Source organism: Lissotriton vulgaris, chromosome 4_1, assembly GCF_964263255.1.
Source record: "Lissotriton vulgaris chromosome 4_1, aLisVul1.2, whole genome shotgun sequence".
Taxonomy (NCBI): Eukaryota; Metazoa; Chordata; class Amphibia; order Caudata; family Salamandridae; genus Lissotriton; species Lissotriton vulgaris.
Window position 1 is genome coordinate 1,725,582,637 of NC_141691.1, and position 19,992 is coordinate 1,725,602,628.

Sequence of the window (19,992 nt, forward strand, 5' to 3'; positions counted from 1 at the left end):
GTGGCCAAAAGCGGTACAAAAGGGGCTGGTGATGGACGGAGCATCTGAATCAATCAAACACTCACACCCAGTCAAAAGATCTGGGTTTAATCCATCACCGTTCTTTAGCCCACTCTGCCACCCCAGTTCAGACATGGCTATATGCAAATCAGTCTGACCCTGTGCCTCATGGGAACAGTCCAGCCCGAACTGCCAAGCCATGTCTTCCTTGGACCGGAAACAAGCTTCCGAGGACCGGTGAGAGTGTTTGATTGATTCAGATGCTCAGTCCATCACCACCCCCTTTTGTACCTCTTTCCAACAGTGGTCATCAATGTGCAAATATAACAATGTACACAGGAGTGCGCGGCCCATAAGTAGCTCAACTTTGAGAGCGTAACACATGTTTCATGGGTGAAAACGATTATATATATGCTGTAGTGGGTTACTAGATATCTTCTTATTCCAACATTTAAACCACAACTAATGAAAACAAAATGAAATCAAAAGAAAAGGAGATATCAAATACTCAAGGAAATGTGTAGCTGGTATATAAAATGCCATTCGAGTGTAGTCGTGTCCAGGCTTGTGTGTTCATATGGAATGCGGGCTACTGTTCCTGCGCTATGTATGGTTGCATGGGCATTAGGTTATCTTGTGGCAGGAAGCAAATACTATGATGAATGCAAATGATGTTGTCTATTTTTTCTGACGGGTTACACTATCAGCTGGCACAGGGATCTATGACAAAATTTCGACAGACAGAATTTCGACCTACACAAATATCGGCGTAATTATATCGATAGCAAAAATATCGACGCCCTATGTACAACATGGTAAGTACCAAAATATCGAAAATTTAATATCGATGTAAAAAATATCGTTGTTAAATATATCGATTTTTTTTTAATTTAAAATAACATAAAAAAACTGTAAATAATACATAATAATTACTTAAACATATTTAAATATATGTAATATTTGTTAAAAAAAATAATAATACATATTTAATAAAAAAAACAATAATAAATCATATATAATATATAATTACTTAACAATAATTACTATTCCCACTCCAGTGGGTGCAACAGTAGGGAAAACTGACCCTGAACACTAAAAATACCCCTTTACCCAAAAACCTAAAACTGACCCTGAACCCTAAAAATACCCCTTTACCCATAAACTGAAAACTGACCCTGAACCCTAAAAATACCCCTTTACCAAAGAACTGAAAACTGACCCTGAACCCAAAAAATACCCCTTTACCCAAAAACTGAAAACTGACCCTGAACCCTAAAAATACCCCTTTACCCAAAAACTGAAAACTGACCCTGAACCCTAAAAATACCCCTTTACCCAAAAACTGAAAACTGACCCTGAACCCTAAAAATACCCCTTTACCCATAAACTGAAAACTGACCCTGAACCCTAAAAATACCCCTTTACCAAAGAACTGAAAACTGACCCTGAACCCTAAAAATACCCCTTTACCAAAGAACTGAAAACTGACCCTGAACCCAAAAAATACCCCTTTACCCAAAAACTGAAAACTGACCCTGAACCCTAAAAATACCCCTTTACCCAAAAACTGAAAACTGACCCTGAACCCTAAAAATACCCCTTTACCCAAAAACTGAAAACTGACCCTGAACCCTAAAAATTCCCCTTTACCCAAAAACTGAAAACTGACCCTGAACCCAAAAAATACCCCTTTACCCAAAAACTGAAAACTGACCCTGAACCCTAAAAATACCCCTTTACCCAAAATTAATTAATATTACAAATAAATTACTTCCCACCCTATTCCCCTATAAACCCACAACCCGCTCCAGTAGTAAAACATATAATTTAGTTAAAAATACACATAAATTATCAATTAATTAATCAATTAATCAATTAAAATAAATCATTGCCAATTAATATTTAATTGCAAAATAAATTAATAATTGAAAAATAATTATTTAATTACAAATAAATTACTTCCCACCCTATTCCCCTATAAACCCACAACCCGCTGTGGTAGTAAAACATAATTTAGTTAAAAATATACATAAATTATCAATTAATTATTCAATTAATCAATTTAAATAAATAATTGCCAATTAATATTTAATTGCAAAATAAATTAATCATTGAAAAATTAATTATTTAATTACAAATAAATTACTTCCCACCCTATTCCCCTATAAACCCACAACCCGCTGTGGTAGTAAAACATATTATTTACTCTTATATATTTTTAAATTATAAAAACATATTAAACACATATTATAACTATTAATTTAAATACTTAACTTATATTTCTAACACATATTAGTAAATCGAAATTACTTACATCGATATATATGCTATCGATATTAGTAATTTCGATATTACTTACCTTAGGGTCGATATTCTGGCCATCGATATTCTGGACATCGATATTCTGTCCCATCGATATTAGCAACTCGATATAAGTGTAGGTCGAAATTAAAAACTCGATATTTTGACTGTTTACCCTGGCACAGCTAGCAGTATAGATGAACTATGACTAGCCACTGAAAAACCTTTGTTATACCAAAATAATGGTGCTCAGTCAATGTGCATTTAAAACAAATTAGAATGTCAAAAGTCAATGTTTTGTAAGACATCAAAAGTCAATGTCTTGTAAGATATTAACGCTTTTGTATAGCTTGGATACTTGGTTACTTTGTGAATTATCTAATTAGTACCTATTAATAAAATATGTAGCTTAGTTCTGGTCTTAATGAAACCACTTAGGAAATATAGTCAAGAATATGGAAGGTCAGCAATTGTCTCTCTCATTCGAGCATGCTTATGAAATGATTATTAACATTTCATCTTTAGGGCACAATTATGGAGTCTGTGCCTCTATGAAAAGTTAAATTAAATATGTGTTAACGACACATTTAGACTTTCTTTGAATAATAATTTCAACCAGTTGTATTACATAAAGATTTAGAGCTTCCAATTGTAATGTGTCAGATAGTTCTGCAGAGAATTTGAAGCATTATGTTTAATGCCCCTTTGTCAGTATTACATAGTAAATGAATCTAGTAGACTGACTCATCAATATAGGATTGAGTGTCAAGAAGAAATGAGAAAAGAGTATCTATAAAACCAAGGTAGAGACCGATTGTTAGTCCATTCTTAAATATTCTTTTTAAATTTAAATTCATCAAATACATTTACTTAGATATTATTATCTTAGCAAAGAGCCAATTATTCTCTGACCTTGTCGACTAAACTATGGTATTATTTCTTTTGATATACCAATAATCAGGCTTCTATTGTTTTTTAATATTATTTTCAATAAATTATAACACACACTTACATGAGTGCCCAGATCAAATGGTAGGCTCTATCAGCATTAAGGGCATGGTACACTGATGGATATTAGAGTTAATAATCAGACATAATACATGATTCCAGCAGGTTCCGCTCTCTAGTGCTCATGACATCCACCCACACCTGGGGAAATCATACACAAAGTCACTGGAGTTCTGGCAATAATGGTCTGCACAACAGAGCTGTATCACTGATCATGCTGTATTGACAGGCTACATTGTCTATCCATGGGGGTCTGTTTTCAGTGTCCCTGGAGAGCTCAGCCTCCCACATACCGGTGAAGTCTGTAGATTCCAGAGTCCCTACCTTGGCCATAAGGGCAGAGCACTCAGAAGTAGCCCAGTTATAGGTGTCCTTCGTGCAGCCTGTAGTGGTGGGTGGAAACTCTGACTTGGTTGAGTTTGGCACCTAACCAACATTTTTACACTTGTATACGATTTGGGGTGTCATCCAACACACAATACACAAATTGGGATCAAGCAGATGTGACCTTACAGTTAAAGAAGTCACCTTTTCGAAAAGGGCACTAACAATGGGTACTCCTGTGAAGGAAGCCAAGACGCTAAGCACAGCATCTAGGATAAGGCAGCTGAGGGTGAACTAAAAATCATGTAGAGTCTGACAGGTGTGATTAGGTGTGTTGTAGAGAATTAAATTGAACAAACTTGAAGCATGTATTAAGATCTTTGTGGGGTGGGCCACCATCCTCCCCATTCTTCATCTGACAGATCTCTATCAATATTCTCGAACCATTTAACCCATTCAGAAGATAATATAACTAAAGGCCCTGCATAACCTTCAGTGCCCAGTCCAAAAGTCTTACCACTTCACTACATTCTCCCACATCTAGCAGGGTCTATACAACACTGTGATTGGGGGATTCATGTGTGCCGATGCGCCAGGTGAGGTGGGACATACCAAGTGGCTGGCCATAAGACCTTCAGGAATGAAGCAGCTCAGTCCAATATTAGTGAAAGGACACATTATGACAAATGTATGGAGGTCACATACAAGTGTGAATTCTACAAGTCCATATAAACTCATGCAATTTTGCCAAAGTTGAGAAGTCCCACAGCGGGGTAGCTGGTGCATAGACCAGTGTAGACTTTGGTCTCTTCAAGCACTGTCTCGAGCAATGAGTCATCATCAGCAGTTACGGAACAAGGGTAGAGGTTGTCAAGCAATACTATCTCTGAACAAAGCCATGGGCCTGACAATCATTTGGCATTAAAATGGAGCCGCGCAACCAAGTAGTACAGTTCCGGGTCAGGACCACCCAGCCTGCCACAAGTCAGCAGAAGTATGAGTTTGTCTAGTGCCACCTTTTGCATTGCACAACGATATATGAAATATGAGCCATGGAAGACTTATTGGCTGAAAGGTGATGGCGTAAGGATAACTAGCTAATTCTGGCAGGAGTACATGAAGAGGTGGAAGGCCGCTATTTTAGTTTTGGCAACTCTACCTAGTAATAACAGGGAAAGCATCTTCCAAAAGGTGTATGCATATGGTACCCATTGCTCTGATTCAGAAACCCTGAAAAAGATGCTTCAACCTATGCTTCACCAGAGATGCCTTACACACTGAGAAGAGGTAACATTTGGCCTAAGTTACCCAGAATCTGGCAAGTAACCAAAGTTCTCCACAGACTACATCTCTAAGGGGCAGATGTTTCTCTTGAGTCAGATTCGGACCCGACTAAACCCCGCTGTTGAATAAGGCAGGCAATCAGTTCCATTATCTGTTCAAACATCTAAAGCAACAATATAGAGCCATGCCAAGTTCCCAAGTTACCGGTTCAGTGTGCCAATGGGGTGAGATTATGTGCTAGTATGGCATGGGCCACCAAGTCAGTATGCAAAAGGTGAATTTTTCTTGTCATCTACAGGCAAATATTCATCTGAGGAAGTACCATGTACAGGTATGTCCAGCTTCTTATATTGAAGGCCCTCTTGGTGTCCAGATAGGTGACTGAACAGAGGATGCCATACATTTGGTATTCCGGCCATCAAATGGAACAGGTGCCTGAGACTACTCGGCGAGGGAGAGGTGTGTCAGTCAGAAATCCTTAGATGTGGTCTGGATGAGGTAGAATGGCTGTGTGTATAGTAGTTTGCAGTAGTTAGCCAAAATCAAACTGATATCTCCAAATGAGTCTGTCAGCTAGCCATTCTTAACTCAGCTCACTTTTAGGAGCTTCACTGTAAAGTAGCCATTCCACCATTTTCTGTGGTTTATGGTCATCCTGGTGATGTATGATTGCACCTCCACCCGCACCATAACTCTTCCATCAGACATGTATGTTTGGCCCTTTCCATCAAATGTTCTTATCCAAGGTAGAGTCTGACCTGCATTTGAGCGTGAGGTCAAAGATTGTCTTCCAACAGCTGACCCATGTACCTCCTCTGGAATCTAGCAGCAACATTCCTTGAAAAATGTGTCTTTTGTAGAGTGACAAGATGGACATTGATTGCTTCAACTACACCAAGACCCTGTGGCTTTCCACTGGGCCCATTCAAGGTCAATACGCTGCATGTGCTAAGATTCCTCATGATGAATCGAGGCAATTGCACAGGTAGCACCCCACATCCCCACTATAGGGCCCTCTACTCGGTGGATCGAACAGTGCCCACTCCACAGAGACCTTTCATTGCGACTGATAGCGACCTACACCGGGGCTTTCCACTCTTTCTCACTAACACACTACATTGATACTGTTATATCTGGGACCCATTATATAAGGTACTTTGAGTCCCTGTATGTTGAGCTTGATGTAGCAACATCTAACCTTAGTTGAATGACTGACAGCTTCGCAAAAAACATTGTCCAAGACTTTTCACAGGTTTCTGCCAAGCAGGCATACATTAAATGAGACAGTGTTGATCTTGGCCTCCTGCGACATTCGTGTTTTGTCTACATCTTGAAGAATCCCACGCAGCAAGTCTTGCTCCTCGTGACCAGCTGGTGGCGGTTTTGAAGGATTGACCAGTCTGCCATGGAGATTGGCAGTGCCGACTAGAACCAGAGCGGTAGTGACAGAAGAAGTGAGATGACACCAGCAGTGACCTAGCATTATACAGGAACTATACCAGTACAAAGAACACACACCAGCGTCAAGTCGTGCCCTTCACCTAGTCCCAAAATATGCATCATGTTTTACAGAAACTCATGCTCGCAACTAATAATAATTAAGATATTTTTCTTCATCCTTGTAATTAACTAATACTCTAGGGTAAAGGGGAGTGAAGTACCTTCGTTCAATTGAAAGAATTTAATACTTTTGCATAGTACATTATCAAATGGCTTAGAGTTCCAAATTAATAATGCATAAGAGAAACTATTGAATTTACTGTTTATAAAACGTGATATTTTGTTGTGTTGAGCGATATAAATATTTCAGATTAAAACATTTTTTTTATAATATACCACAATGAAGGTACTGGTTCTCACAAAATTTTTAAATAAATTGTAATGCTTGGAGAGGAAGCTAGATTGTTAGTTACCCACGCAGAGATTAGGGAATTTATAAAAACAAAGGGCCCGATTCACAGAATGAACTTAAGACTCAATCCTAAACTTACTACTATTTTGGTATTCACAGAATGCACTTACTACTTTTGGCATTCACAGAATGCACTTACTACTTTTGGTATTCACAGAATGAACTTACTACTTTTGGTATTCACAGAAGTTAGGATTTTGTCTTAAGTCTGTCTTAAGTCTGTCTTAAGTTTGTCTTAAGTCTGTCTTAAGTCTGTCTTAAGACAAACTTAAGACAAAATCCTAACTTCTGTGAATACCAAAAGTAGTAAGTTCATTCTGTGAATGCCAAAAGTAGTAAGTGCATTCTGTGAATGCCAAAAGTAGTAAGTGCATTCTGTGAATACCAAAATAGTAGTTAATTTAGGATTAAGTCTTAAGTTCATTCTGTGAATCGGGCCCAAGATAGCTAACTCTGCTAAGTACATCCAAGCACAGGATAATGCTCTGGCTTACAGAGTGACATGTGGATGGTATTTGACATGGGCCACCTGAGCAAACTATTCCTTGGAAGTTCATCTAGTATTGATTGCCTGATGAGCAGAGGGGTGAACAGGACCTGTCCATATAGCAAGATATTAAGGAAGCAAATGGTATACAAAGTACCTATTATTACAGAGGCATTATTGCCATTGCACCGCCTAGAAAATATATTGGGACTGGCGGACCTCAGAACGAATGCCCTCTTTGATCATATATATAGAAACTAATTACCAGTATGCTAACAGTAGTCTGTCTGTCTATAGCTCAGTTTTACAAATTGCTGAGAGTACCCTGTTCATAGACGTGGCGGACTGAGATATGGCGAACATTAGCCATGGAAAGCAATCACAGCAGAATGTAGCGATCAATCCAGTCAAGAGATGATCCTAGAATCTCCCTTACTCCAGTAGATAAAAAATAAGGGCCACCTCATGTTTTGACACCCTGACTTTAAAAAGTTTTCGGTGCATAGATCCATAGTCTGCGGTATCTGAAGAAGCCCAGTAAGATGAGCTTTAGAACTAAAATATTGAAAAGGATAAAGCAAAAATTTGAAAACCTAAATTGATGATAGCACCATTTATCTCTTGCATGACAGTAACAGTTTATTAATGGTAAAAGAAAACTAGAGTTAACAAACTTTGATACCGACTGACATTATTTCTGTTAATGGCCCCTGACTGGTTTGGTCAGAAAGGGAACTGTTTGTTTTTATATATAATGGTGAAATTCTGATGTAGGTGGGCTTGGGGAAAGGTGAGTGAAAACCAATGGAAATTATTTTTGTATTTCATCAAATTAAAAGATGTCTTTTTAGAGGTCTCTCCTGGTTGTAATTTATTTTTGGAGTGACCCATGCTAACAAAGCTAATTGCATCTTCAGAATCTGATTGGCATTAAAATTACACTGTGATGATTTTCCTAAAGTTTGCCCTTTTCTAAAACTTGTCCTAGGCACTTCATCCTCAGTGAAAACTCAGGTCAACTCAGCATCAAAGAGGGCGTAGCCCCAGGAGTCTACCACTTAAAGGTGAAAGTCATAGATGGCTTCTGGCCCGATGTGGTTTCTACCGTGAAGATTGTGGTGAAAGAAATCTCATCCGAAGCAGCTCGCAATGCGGGATCCCTGAGATTTTCAGGTAGGTCGCAGTGTAAAGAGTGCAGAGGGGACGGATCTGTGCCAGAATTTCAGGATATTCACGTTGGATATATATTTTCTTACAAATTCACATACAGTGACTTTACATCCAACTCATTCATATAACACCATTGTACTACGCTATTCTGCACAGCACTGTGTGTGAAAAGCCTATCCACATCTCTTTTTGTCTATTTCTAATTTGTAGCGATACTGAAAATATTATTTGACCTTTACAAAAGGTATAGTGCTTACGTGCTTCGCTGAAGAATTTAAGTGTCGTCCAAATGCCAATACCGTTTCCTTTTCTATACATATCCAGTTACCCAGATTACATACCAAGACTCTTGCCAACACCATATTATAGGTGTTTACAGGGAGTCCTATGAGACTCTATGCAATAGGTGCCCACCACCAATAGGCAAATACATGTCGTAAAAATACTTGTTTTCTGGGCTAAGCCATAATTTAAACAAGCACTAGCAACTACAATAGGTCTCGCCTTTGCAGTAGCATCTAAGAGCTTTCAATCATATGTCCAGGGGTTATCTTTTCAAATCACTGTACCACCCACAAAGGACAATAGCTAGATATGATGCTTTGCTAATTTAGGCCGGATGGCTGGAGCAGAGGTCAAAGCTATTGGTAGTTCTACAGTTTATAAACCAAAACTGACCTGGACGGAAATACACCCCTATAATACTCATTCACTGCTAATATATACAGTGGGGATGTCAAACTCCATATCTAAACATCTTTATTTAATGCAATTTACTCCCTCAGTCTGCAGCCTATCTCTCCTTACACTAGATGTGTATCCCTCCTGTTTCTGTATGTACCAGCTCTCTGCTAAATATACGCTTTTTGCTAGCACCAGCCTCCTTCTAATTTTTGATGTTTTGGTGGAGGGACGCCTGGCTGCTAAGATGACATCACAGACCTCGAGAGGGAGATCGAAGACTCTCAACTCCCGCCATTCAAACTCCAAGCACGAAGGTGCAGAATGTGCAGGCTTAGGTACAAAACCCTGTCGTGCTGCTGATCCTCCCAAAGGACTGCCTCGGAGTGTACGCGGACTGCCAGGACTTATGACTTGCAAATATTTGGGGATCTTAATTCGTTTTACCTCAGGCACTGGCTGATTACTTCCTAACCGCCCACTCATGACACCACAGGGTTAGATCTTAAAGACTACCTGAAATGTATCAGTAATTCAGAGCTTTCTTGAAACATTCAGACATTCCGGCAACCTTCACTCAGCTAGAGACGCCCAAGGGAATCTACCCCCAAAATGGGCTGTCATTCTTTTCCCTTGTCCTGAAGAAGACCCGCCTCAACACTTGTTCAATAACGCTTTTGTCAGGGTCGAAACGTTGACGATAGTATATGGCTCAGCTCTATCAAGTCTCTTTGTTTCAAACCAATAAGCAATTGTGCTATTTACCAGAGATATTGTCCTCTTCGTTGTTCTGACCACCTTTAGCTGGATTTCTCTTGCTAACTTGTACATTATTTATTTTCACCCTTGTTCATATGATATGCACTGCACCACTGTCACTGAGCACTCATTGTCACTATAATATATGTCACTCCAATATTGCATTGAATATTGACAGCCTTGTAAATACCTGTAAATATACATGAATACCGTTTAATATAAAATGATACTTTTGCAAGCACTAATTTGCCAGTTTGTTCGTGTTCCAACTGCATTGAATAGATGTGCTATCTTATGATTGATTTATAATTTGAAAAGCAATTGCTCTCTCCCAACAGAACCATTGTAGTTTTTTATGATCCTCCCAAAGGGACAGCCTGATCGAAGGGCCCATGTTCATGCTCAGGAGTTCGGTGTTCCATACTTTCCATACCCAATCTGCAGCAACTAACTTAAGCCCGGTTGAACCGGATCTTCCTGAGAACTCAGGTCAGGGGTGGTATCCGCAGAAAGACATACAAGAGTCCCGAGTTCTAATCTAAATGTAATGTGTCTCTGAGCAAGAAACGCTTTTGAAACTTCAACGCTCAGAAGTGCTAAAATTGCACGTTCTCTGAGATGGTGAACATATCGAGCCATGGTTGTCCCTGTTCTTGTCCTGGTGCTCCAGCCAAGTCCATAGGCGTAGAGTCTCCTGGCATAGGGTTCACGACCCGCCCTATTTGTTGCAATACAACATGGCAGTGGTGTTGTCCGTGAACATCTGAACCATCCTCCCTTGGATGGATGGAGGAAGGCTTTCAATGCCAAGCAGATTGCTCTCAGTTCTAAAAGATTAAAAGATCTAAAAGATTAATATGATACTGATTTCCACATTATACTAGATTCCTCTGATATCCACCTCTCCTAGATAGCCGCCCCACCCAGAAGTAAAGCATCGGTCACCGCAGTCAGCTCTGGGTTCGAAAGAGAGAGGGGTCTGCCGCTGGGGTAATCATGATTTGTCACCCACCACTGCAGGTCTTTTGCAATCTACTTCGAAATCTGGACCAAGACAACGAGGTTCTCCTGGTGCTGCACCCACTGGAACTTCAGCTCCTTCTGCTGACCCACATATGCCATCTGGCCTGATTTACCAACAGGATGCACAAGGCCATCAGACCCAGTCGCCTCAGAGTCAGTCTCACCGAAATCCAGGATTGAGACTGAAGCATCAGGATCATAAATCGAATATCCTGAGCTCCACACATGCTGAAGCATACACTTTCCAGAAGTGACCGCAGAGCATGTGGCAGGTGGTGGCTGATCCTGCATCCAATGGGATGGTTGTGTAGGGATTGAGGGTATACTAACGGGGCTTAGAGGCTGTCGGAGGGGTCGGGCTGGACAGTACGCCTGGCCTGGCTCTCATGTCCTTTATGGGATCCACAGCCCCGTCTATGAAAAGACTTGGCAGGTCGCTGGCCCAGCAGGTACAGCTGGTTTAGTGTACATCCATAGGTGCCTCAAACTCGTCGGCCGTTTGGGCAAGAGGACTGTTGCTGAGACATGGCAGATAGAGAGGGTCTGAAAGATATGATGGTGACCAGCTCTTTCAAAAGCGCTCAAACGCTGTGTCAGCCTTTTCCCCAAAAATGCATGAGCTGCAGAAAGCCTGCTTCTGGGTGAAGCACCTCGGTCAAGCTATTGGTCTTGACTTTGAAAGCTGGCAGCTGCTGGTCAAGGACCTCCGCTGCCTTGCATATCACAGTGGTGAAGGATGTGCCTTCCTCTGAAACCAGGCCCAGAGAGGAAATTATGGCAGAGTCTGGGCAAGTTTCCAGCCCACTGGTGTCACCCAGCTCCTCGTACCAGTTCTCAGCTGAATCAGGACCCTCCTCCATAAGACCAAACCCTTCCTCCTCATCTCCCACTGCTGGGAGGAAGGGGCTATCTAGTGGCAAGAAGTCCTGGGGTTGGTGGGACTTGCACAGTACCAGCAATGCTGGCTTTGACCCGTGGATAAGGATGAGCTTGTTTTTATCAAGCAGCGCCAGCAGCGCTGGAGATGGCACTGGAATGAATGGAACCAGGATGGAAGAAGGCGCTTGTGTCGGCGTCGGTTTGGATCCAGAGGGCCCAACTCACTTCAGAGGTAGACCCGCCGGTTGTAACCCAGTCAGGGCACCTCATGGCTTCATGGGGCAATAAGACATGCCAGAGGTAGTCGGTGGCCCAAAGATTTTTATTGTTTTAAATATGTTTTTATTAGTTTAACCTTGCTAGCATAGTACAATACTCTGGGCCAACATTACATTCTGCAAATGAGCATAAAAGTATCTCTCACGGATGTGTTCCCTTCCTAAAAGGAAAAGGAATTAAAAAACAATATATTTCCTTCACATTTGTATTAACACATTAAGCTTTGTACTGAGAGGTATACCGGTCAATCACACCAAGAAAAAAAAACATAGCGTTGTAACGCTAACGTAAACTGGGCGTCGTCTTGCCCGCACCTGGGGCACCTAACGGGGTTGATCCGGGTATATTTTATGTAGTATACTCAGTGTTAGGTAGGTTTGGTGCACTATATTGAATTGTGTGAGTTTAAAACTGGTGTTTGAACTTATACTTTTAATCCCTTCATGTACCTTATGCCATTCCAGGTCAGTCAGGGGCTCCTCCCGCACCCCATCCCACTAAGCTTGAATAGGGAGCGGGTATGTAATCAAGTCCCCCCTCAATGCCTTACAGAAGTGCAACATCAATCTACAACCCCCGCCAATGTCACAAGAGCCTGAAGTGTAGCAGTGGTATATGGCTCCTCCGGGAACGTCGGCTACACCTCTCATGTAGAGCCAATCAATACCACCTACCGCTGCACAGCAGTACTACTCAAGCTATGTCTGGATGGGGTGCTGGAGGAGCCCCTGCCAGACCTGGAATGGCATAAGGTACATGAAGGGATTAAAAGTATAAATTCAAACACCAGATTTAAATTTAAATTTAAAACAAGCTTCCAATCAGACTCCGAAGATGCAATTAGCTTTGTTAGCAAGGGTCACTCCAAAAATAAATTACAACCAGGAGAGACCTTTAAAAGGAAATCTTTTAATTTGATGAAATACGAAAATAATTTCCATTGGTTTTCACTCACCTTTCCCTAAGCCAACCTGCATCAGAATTTCACCATTATATATAAAAACAAACAGTTCCCTTTTTGACCAAACCAGTCAGGGACCATTAACAAAAATAATGTCAGTCGGTATCAAAGTTTGTTAACTCTAGTTTTCTTTTACCATTAATAAACGGTTACTGTCATGCAAGAGATAAATGGTGCTATCATCAATTTAGCTTTTCACATTTTCGCTTTATCCGTTTCAATATTTTAGCTCTAAAGCTCATCTTACTGGGCTTCTTCAGATACCGCAGATCTATGCTCCGAAAACCTTTTAAAGTCAGAGTGTCAAAACATGAGGTGGCCCTTTTTTTTATCTAGTGGAGAAAGGGAGATTCTAGGATCATCTCTTGACTGGATTGATGGTATAAAGACATGCACCTCTACAACCGTGCCACCAGTATCAAGGACCAAGCTAATTGGTATATGCATTCCTAAATTTGTGTAGGTGCTTCCAGGAGGTGGACAATAACAGTTATTTGTGGGACGACCAAGACTTAATTTTCATCATTAGATTTTGGCTCAGTGAAAGAGAGAGAACGGCAAAAAAAGAAGATAGAAGGAGTAACGTAAAGGAGCACAGTAACAAAGGGAGCAAGTGGGGGTGATAAAGGACATCCATGTATAATTTGGTGGCAGAAAGAGCCAGGAGGTAGAAATTGAACTATCCAGTTTTTATATTAGGCAACCACAGCATTTAGCTGCACTGCCGGTGTGCTCCTAAGAAAAAGTTTGGTCCCCATACTCACTTTGCTTTTGGTTTTTTACAAATTAGATATTTTATACATCTTGTTTTTTGCATATACAATATATCCCTCTAAGCTTTTGCGTATATTAATCCTTGCTGTTCAGCACTTGCCCCTGTCACTAAACATACTCACCCTTGCTGCACACATATCTTCTATGATATGTACCTTTACCTATTATTATGACACTGTTACAACATTGTAGTTCTAAGGGTACTGAGGCCATCTAACTACAACCATTTCAATGCGATGAAAGAAGTGATAAAAGAAAGATGCTCCATTAATTAGATTTATCTTTGAATTGTGCAGGTGTGACCGCTGAGGAATTTATATCTGAATCTCCAGAAAAAGAAAGTAGGTACAACACCCTGAAGAAGCTGCTCGCTCAGACCATCCCTGCCCACATGGAGAACCTATATCTGTTCAGCGTCTTAAATGTTCCGGGTCAGTCACGTGCGATTGACGTGTGGTTTGCAGCTCATGGCTCACCCTATTACCCGCCTGTGAAACTTGAAGGCAACGTAGCGGCTTCGAAAGAGCAGGTACGTTGTGTGTGCAGTGGCTCGCTGTGTAATTCATAACGGGTCTGCAGAGTAAATCCTTGATATATATCTGTAACATAGTTATTGATGCCGCTCATAATTTTTCAATCGTACTCAAGAGGGAACTATTTAACTTAACAAGAAAACTGTGCACTCTGTTATCTTTCATTGACAAGATAATGATTTCAAATAAATGTGGGTCCTGTTCATTATTTTCAATATATATTTTTTGCTAAAGATGGAATTTTTTCATGCGCTTGTAGGGAATGCCATATAACCTCACTGTAGATCATTTTAGATGTTATATTATTCACTGTTTAAATTCCCAAGAGGAAATTTACCACCAATTTGCACTGGGTTTGCACCACAAAAGTAACACCAATCAGCAGAATGTAGATTTTGGGAATTGCTTTCTAGTGCATGTTTTGTGCCAGAAAGAAGCTCCGTATTTGTGAAGACGGTGTACTATGGTTTGTACATGGGCGTTCCCATTAAACCACCCTTGGGTTTCTCACAAATCCCTACTTACTGACATTGGTAGATGGGGATTTGGGTCACAAATGTAGCTATCTTGAGACATGAGTAACCTTAGCTTTTCCCAAAACGTTTCTAACTTTGCATTTGTGCTGTATGTAGAGCACAAACATATAAATGTGATAAACTATGTCAAAGCAAACTGTACTCAAAGAGTCGCTTTATACACTAAAACCTATGGTTGACATCACGCACACACTCTTGCATTTTGCAAGGCAGTCTTACGTAAGCCAAAGCAGGGAGGGGAAATTCTTTGAAAATTTGCACCCTAGGGTATCGTGGTGGTGGCCATTATGGGTACTAAAAAACGCAGGTACATTTTTGTTCTAGATCGAATTTCAAATGCCATTTTTTGTGCCAATGTGGGGCAGCAGTGGGTTCTATATTGCCCAGTCTGGAACTCCCGAGTGTTTGTAGAACTAAGAAGTCTTCTTTATTTTTGGAAACTTTGGTACTGTGGTGGAAATAGAGAGAGATTTACTTGCCCAGAGTCAGAGCTGAAGGTAGTTTTCTCTGGCCAAGGAGGGATTGCAGAATGTTCATTTTGGCAAATGTAGAACTATTTGTTGTTTTCTTTTTTTAGCAAAGATCGAAATGGATCATGATCTTTTTGTCCGGAAAGAATATACGTACATGGTATTTCAATAGTATGGACCAAGCCAAAAGGTGGCGGATCATTACACAATCAAAGACAAGCATGAATTCAAAGGGCAATAGAAAGCTCGGTTCTGGGACGTTAATGCTTTGCTATCTAGTGTTATTTCAAGAGGTGAGTCTTCAACTCTATACTAAATTAGAGCAGAGTTGGGGTAGTCCTGATGGATACGGGGATGTTGATCTAGATCCTGCATGCATTGATGGGAAAGCCCCGCTGTCTTTTTTTCTATTTTACACTTCTTAACCTGCAGTCTGATGGTATCCTGGCTGAGGGTGTGCAGGGAACCACCAGAAATGGTGATCTTGTCTGCAAAGTGAGCAGCAGTGCAGCTTGTGATGGTTTTGCAAATTATGCAGCTGGTTTTGAAGATGGTACCTGCTTGTAAGGAGAGCAAATTGAGTTTTACCAGAATAGGGGCGATTTGATTATATTTCTTCGGGCTCTGGATGAGACGTCATGCAATATGTAGGATGCCCATACGGGTGGCCATTGTGAAGTTCGTAAAACCATGGAGTAGGCATTACTACCATCTAGCTGCAAGAGTACAAAGGCTTGAACATCTGGAAAAAAGAGTTTGACTTTCTGTAGAAGAATGGTGCCACACCATCTTTGTTTTTTGGCAATTCGTTCCCTTGGGGGGTGACGGGTGTTGTGGGACAATCCGAGTGACTTAGCATTCGTTGTAAGTTGGTATTCAAAGCTGTCAGTGTTCATATAATTGAGCCAGGTTTAAGTTGTACAATTTGTTGCTCTTTGCAAATAGCAGTAATTATGTCTTGGTATCTTGGTTCGGTTGAGCTTGAGGTAGGTGCTGGACTTCCAGGTTTGGAGGATGTGCAGACAGTGTTTGAGGCGTTGAATGCCTGATGCAGAGAAGACTTTCAAATAGAGTTGTGTATCATTGGCATACACAATGCTGTTATCTGTGAGAAGAGCACCAAGTGGCTACACGTAAAGGGTGAAGATGACAAGACAGTATGGAATCCTGGGTGGCCCCCAGTGTATAGGCATCTTTTGTGACATGGAGGTGCCTTTGTAAATAAACTTGGGTTGGTTGGAAAGGAAGAAGATTAACCAGTGAAGGACATTGCCTGTAAATCCCATTTGAGACTCCAGGGTATTTATTAGGGTGAAGTGGTTGACTGAGTCAAAAGCAGCTGAGATGTACAGCAATATCATGAGACAGAGGTCATCTTTATCTGTGGTCCGCAGGGCATAGTCTATGATGTTAAGGTAGCGCTCTCCGTGCTGCGGCGTGATCTGAAGCCAGAATTGAAGTAGTTAGGAGATGGTTAACATTGATGTGAACTTGGAGTCAGACAGTCCTCTTATTGATTTTGACGATGAATGATAGGTGAGTGATGGGCCTGTAGTTGGTGAGGTCATCAGGATCTATTTTAGATTTCTTTTAGGGTGGGACGAACCTGTCTTGAGAGCGCCTGGAAAGATTTTTTGAATGGAGCGAAATTGACAAACAGCAGTAAGTAGGGGTAAGAGAGCATTCTCAAAGAGATAGCTTTGATGAAGGACAATATCATCTAAGAGATCATCTTCATAAAGAAGTGGCTTTGAGGAGTAGAGAATGTCAGCAAGATCTGGGAGAGATAGGGATTTGAAGGTTGACTTTGCAGGATTCTTCAGAAAAGGGAACGGCACAGAGTTAATTTTTGGCAAAGACAGAATTGCAGTATCTTCTTTTGTGGCCCAGGTGGAACTGCTGTATCAAGACATAGCTCATGCATGCGGCAGGGCTACTTCCACTAGTTCCGAAAATCTCCAACGATTTCTTGGAAAACTCGGCTTCAGCAGCTAGGGACTTCCCCTTGCTCGAAAACTGACTTGTCCAAGAACTCATGGAGTTTTTAAAGAACTGAGACTCTTTGATGACGTTATTATGTCCACCTTTATGTCAAACTCGGTACCTTCAAGGTATAAATATGCCCACACTTGCCATAGCAAACAAACAGTGGTTTGGAGCAGTTCGACTATCTACTTGCCCGACACGCCCCGCTACTGCAAGTGCCGAAGGAAGCCGACCCTCCAGCAGACGCACTGAGAGAGACACTGTTTTTTCTCCTGCCGAGAAATCCAGCTCCAGTGTTTCCAAGCTACCCTTGCGGGTTGTTGGGAAATCGAGTCCTGAGCCTGACCTTCTTCATTCCAAATCAAGGTACGGAGCTGATTAGACCCTAAGAGAAATCTTGGACAGATTCTTGGCAAAAGAATAGTACATTAATACTACACCTCACTTACTTCTTCCCTCATATTAAGCTTAGGTTAGGTACATCAGGGTAGGCGTATTTTAGAAGCACCAGTTGAGTACTTTTAGCCTTTGTTATTTATGTATGTATTTATCTATGGTTTAGAAACCATACAATGCTCTTACAGTATTATTGTATTCTACTCTTTTTACTGTATGCATTATATTTTGCAACCAGTCTTACGATTATAGAAGTTTATTTCTTATGCTTGAGAAAGAAGACTGTTCAATAAATCCTTTTTATTGAAAACGCCCATCTATCTATTTCTCTGCACCTCTGGTGAAACGAAGCATGCACGATTGACTGAGTGAAATATCTATCCATTGTTTCCACTACTCTGAAGATCAGTTTATTCTTGGGGAAACACAGTTGTCATGTTTATGAGGTTGTTAGAAACTAATCCCTCTTGTGAACTCGAGAAAGTTTCTAGTGACCTCTGAGCTAGCTGGCACTCACAATTAAGTCTAGTATATTTGATAGAGACCTAGTAGACACAAGTCCTACGTCACATCTATAGGATATATTATTCCAATGCGCAAAGCCTATTGGGAATATAGGAACTACACTACACTGCAAGGTATTTATAGCAAAGACAAAACTGTAGGCTGTTCAATATTAGTACTGCACAATGGCATTGACAAGTAGACAGAATAGTTTGAACCTGTGAAAGACGCCAGGCTCTAATACCCCAAAGAGCAGCACTGAGTTACCCCCGTTATTACAATCTTTTCAATTGTTTTTCATGTGACTTACTGCTTGTCCTTTCTTACTTTCTGCTTCACAGTTACAAACCTCTTTGGGTGTGCACATTCAGCAGATCGGTGTGAATGAGTGTGCCAGTACAAACTGCAGCGATAGCACCGGATGTGTCAGCACCAAGACTTTCAAGCACGTGCCGACGGTCGTGGCTGCTGGTGGTATTTCGCTGGTTTCAGTGACTGTCCTCACCACAGCTGAGTGCACCTGCGCCGCACGGGAAAGTCAGCACCTCTCCTGCGCCTCGTACCCTGTCAACCCATGCCTGAATGGAGGAACCTGTATGGACACACATCTGGGCTACATGTGAGAACGTGTTTTCGTACTGGATTCAGTTTCTTTTTCTTATCAACATATTATAACATGTCAACTAAATCACTCAGGGCCTGATTATGAGTTTGGCGGATGGGATACTCCATCACAAACGTGACAGATATCCCGTCTGCCGTATTACAAGTTCCATTGGATATAATGATAGAGTAACCCTGTCTGCCAAGCTCGTAAGCAGGCCCTTAGTGTTTGTAGCAGCTTGTAAAATATTCTAACAAAAGGCAATGTCCATAATGCCTCCTTCCATATCCACCTAATCTGAAAATGTGTTTGCAACAGTTTTACAGCAGACAACTAAACCCAAGGCAACACCTTCTTTTTCCAGATGCCAGTGCCCGCCTTTTTACTATGGTGTTGAATGCCAGCAGACACAACGCACATTCACCGGCCACGGCTATGCCTGGTTTCCCGCTCTTAGCCTTTGCTTTGAGAGTCGAATATCTCTGGAGTTCATCACAGAGGTAGCAGATGGCCTTCTACTCTACACTGGACCAATGACCCACCAGCAGCAAGAGGATGCAGAAGATTTCATTCTTCTCGGTCAGAACATTTGTTATTGCTCTTTGTGGTTTTTGGAAGCAGAGGGGTTTGTTTGTGCGTATTGCAATGCTTAGTGAAGAAAGCCATGTAGGAGTTATTCTTCCGCCATTGAATTGTTTCTAAAACAGTGGCTGATCCACTGAATTTTTGTTTTGCTGCAGATAGACTATACAGTACGTGTCTAAGATTATCATTCACTCTAATAAAGAGATGTGGCTTTTTTTTTACATATTTTATTGTTCATACTACTATAGGCATACTACATTAAAGGGGTGATACATTACAAGTGCTCTCCCAGTGGTCTCTACAGACTGTTGTTTTCTGACATTGTTCGGTTATCTTCCAACCTTCTTCAGTTAGTGATTACAACTCACCACCCATATACCTCTTCACTGTGCTTATCCCCACATTATCCCATCTTATTCCCCTTCTCCGTGACTTCTGGTTGTCTCACCTCTTCACCGCATTGCTTCCCCCTCCATCCCTCCCTGACAGCACCCCAAGTCAATTTCCATTTCTCGATGGGTGTTTTCAATTTGTAA

General features: G+C 41.1%; 1 protein-coding gene across 1 annotated transcript in view; it reads left to right on the top strand.

Annotated features, from left to right (window-relative positions):
- Positions 1-19,992, top strand: part of LOC147724457 (neural-cadherin-like) — a 497,260-nt gene that overhangs the window by 440,718 nt on the left and 36,550 nt on the right. The window contains exons 20-23 of the mRNA XM_086966016.1: positions 8,305-8,489; positions 14,139-14,371; positions 18,609-18,886; positions 19,236-19,450. Coding sequence (XP_086822142.1) covers positions 8,305-8,489; positions 14,139-14,371; positions 18,609-18,886; positions 19,236-19,450 — 911 coding nt within the window. The remainder of the gene's footprint in view (positions 1-8,304; positions 8,490-14,138; positions 14,372-18,608; positions 18,887-19,235; positions 19,451-19,992) is intronic.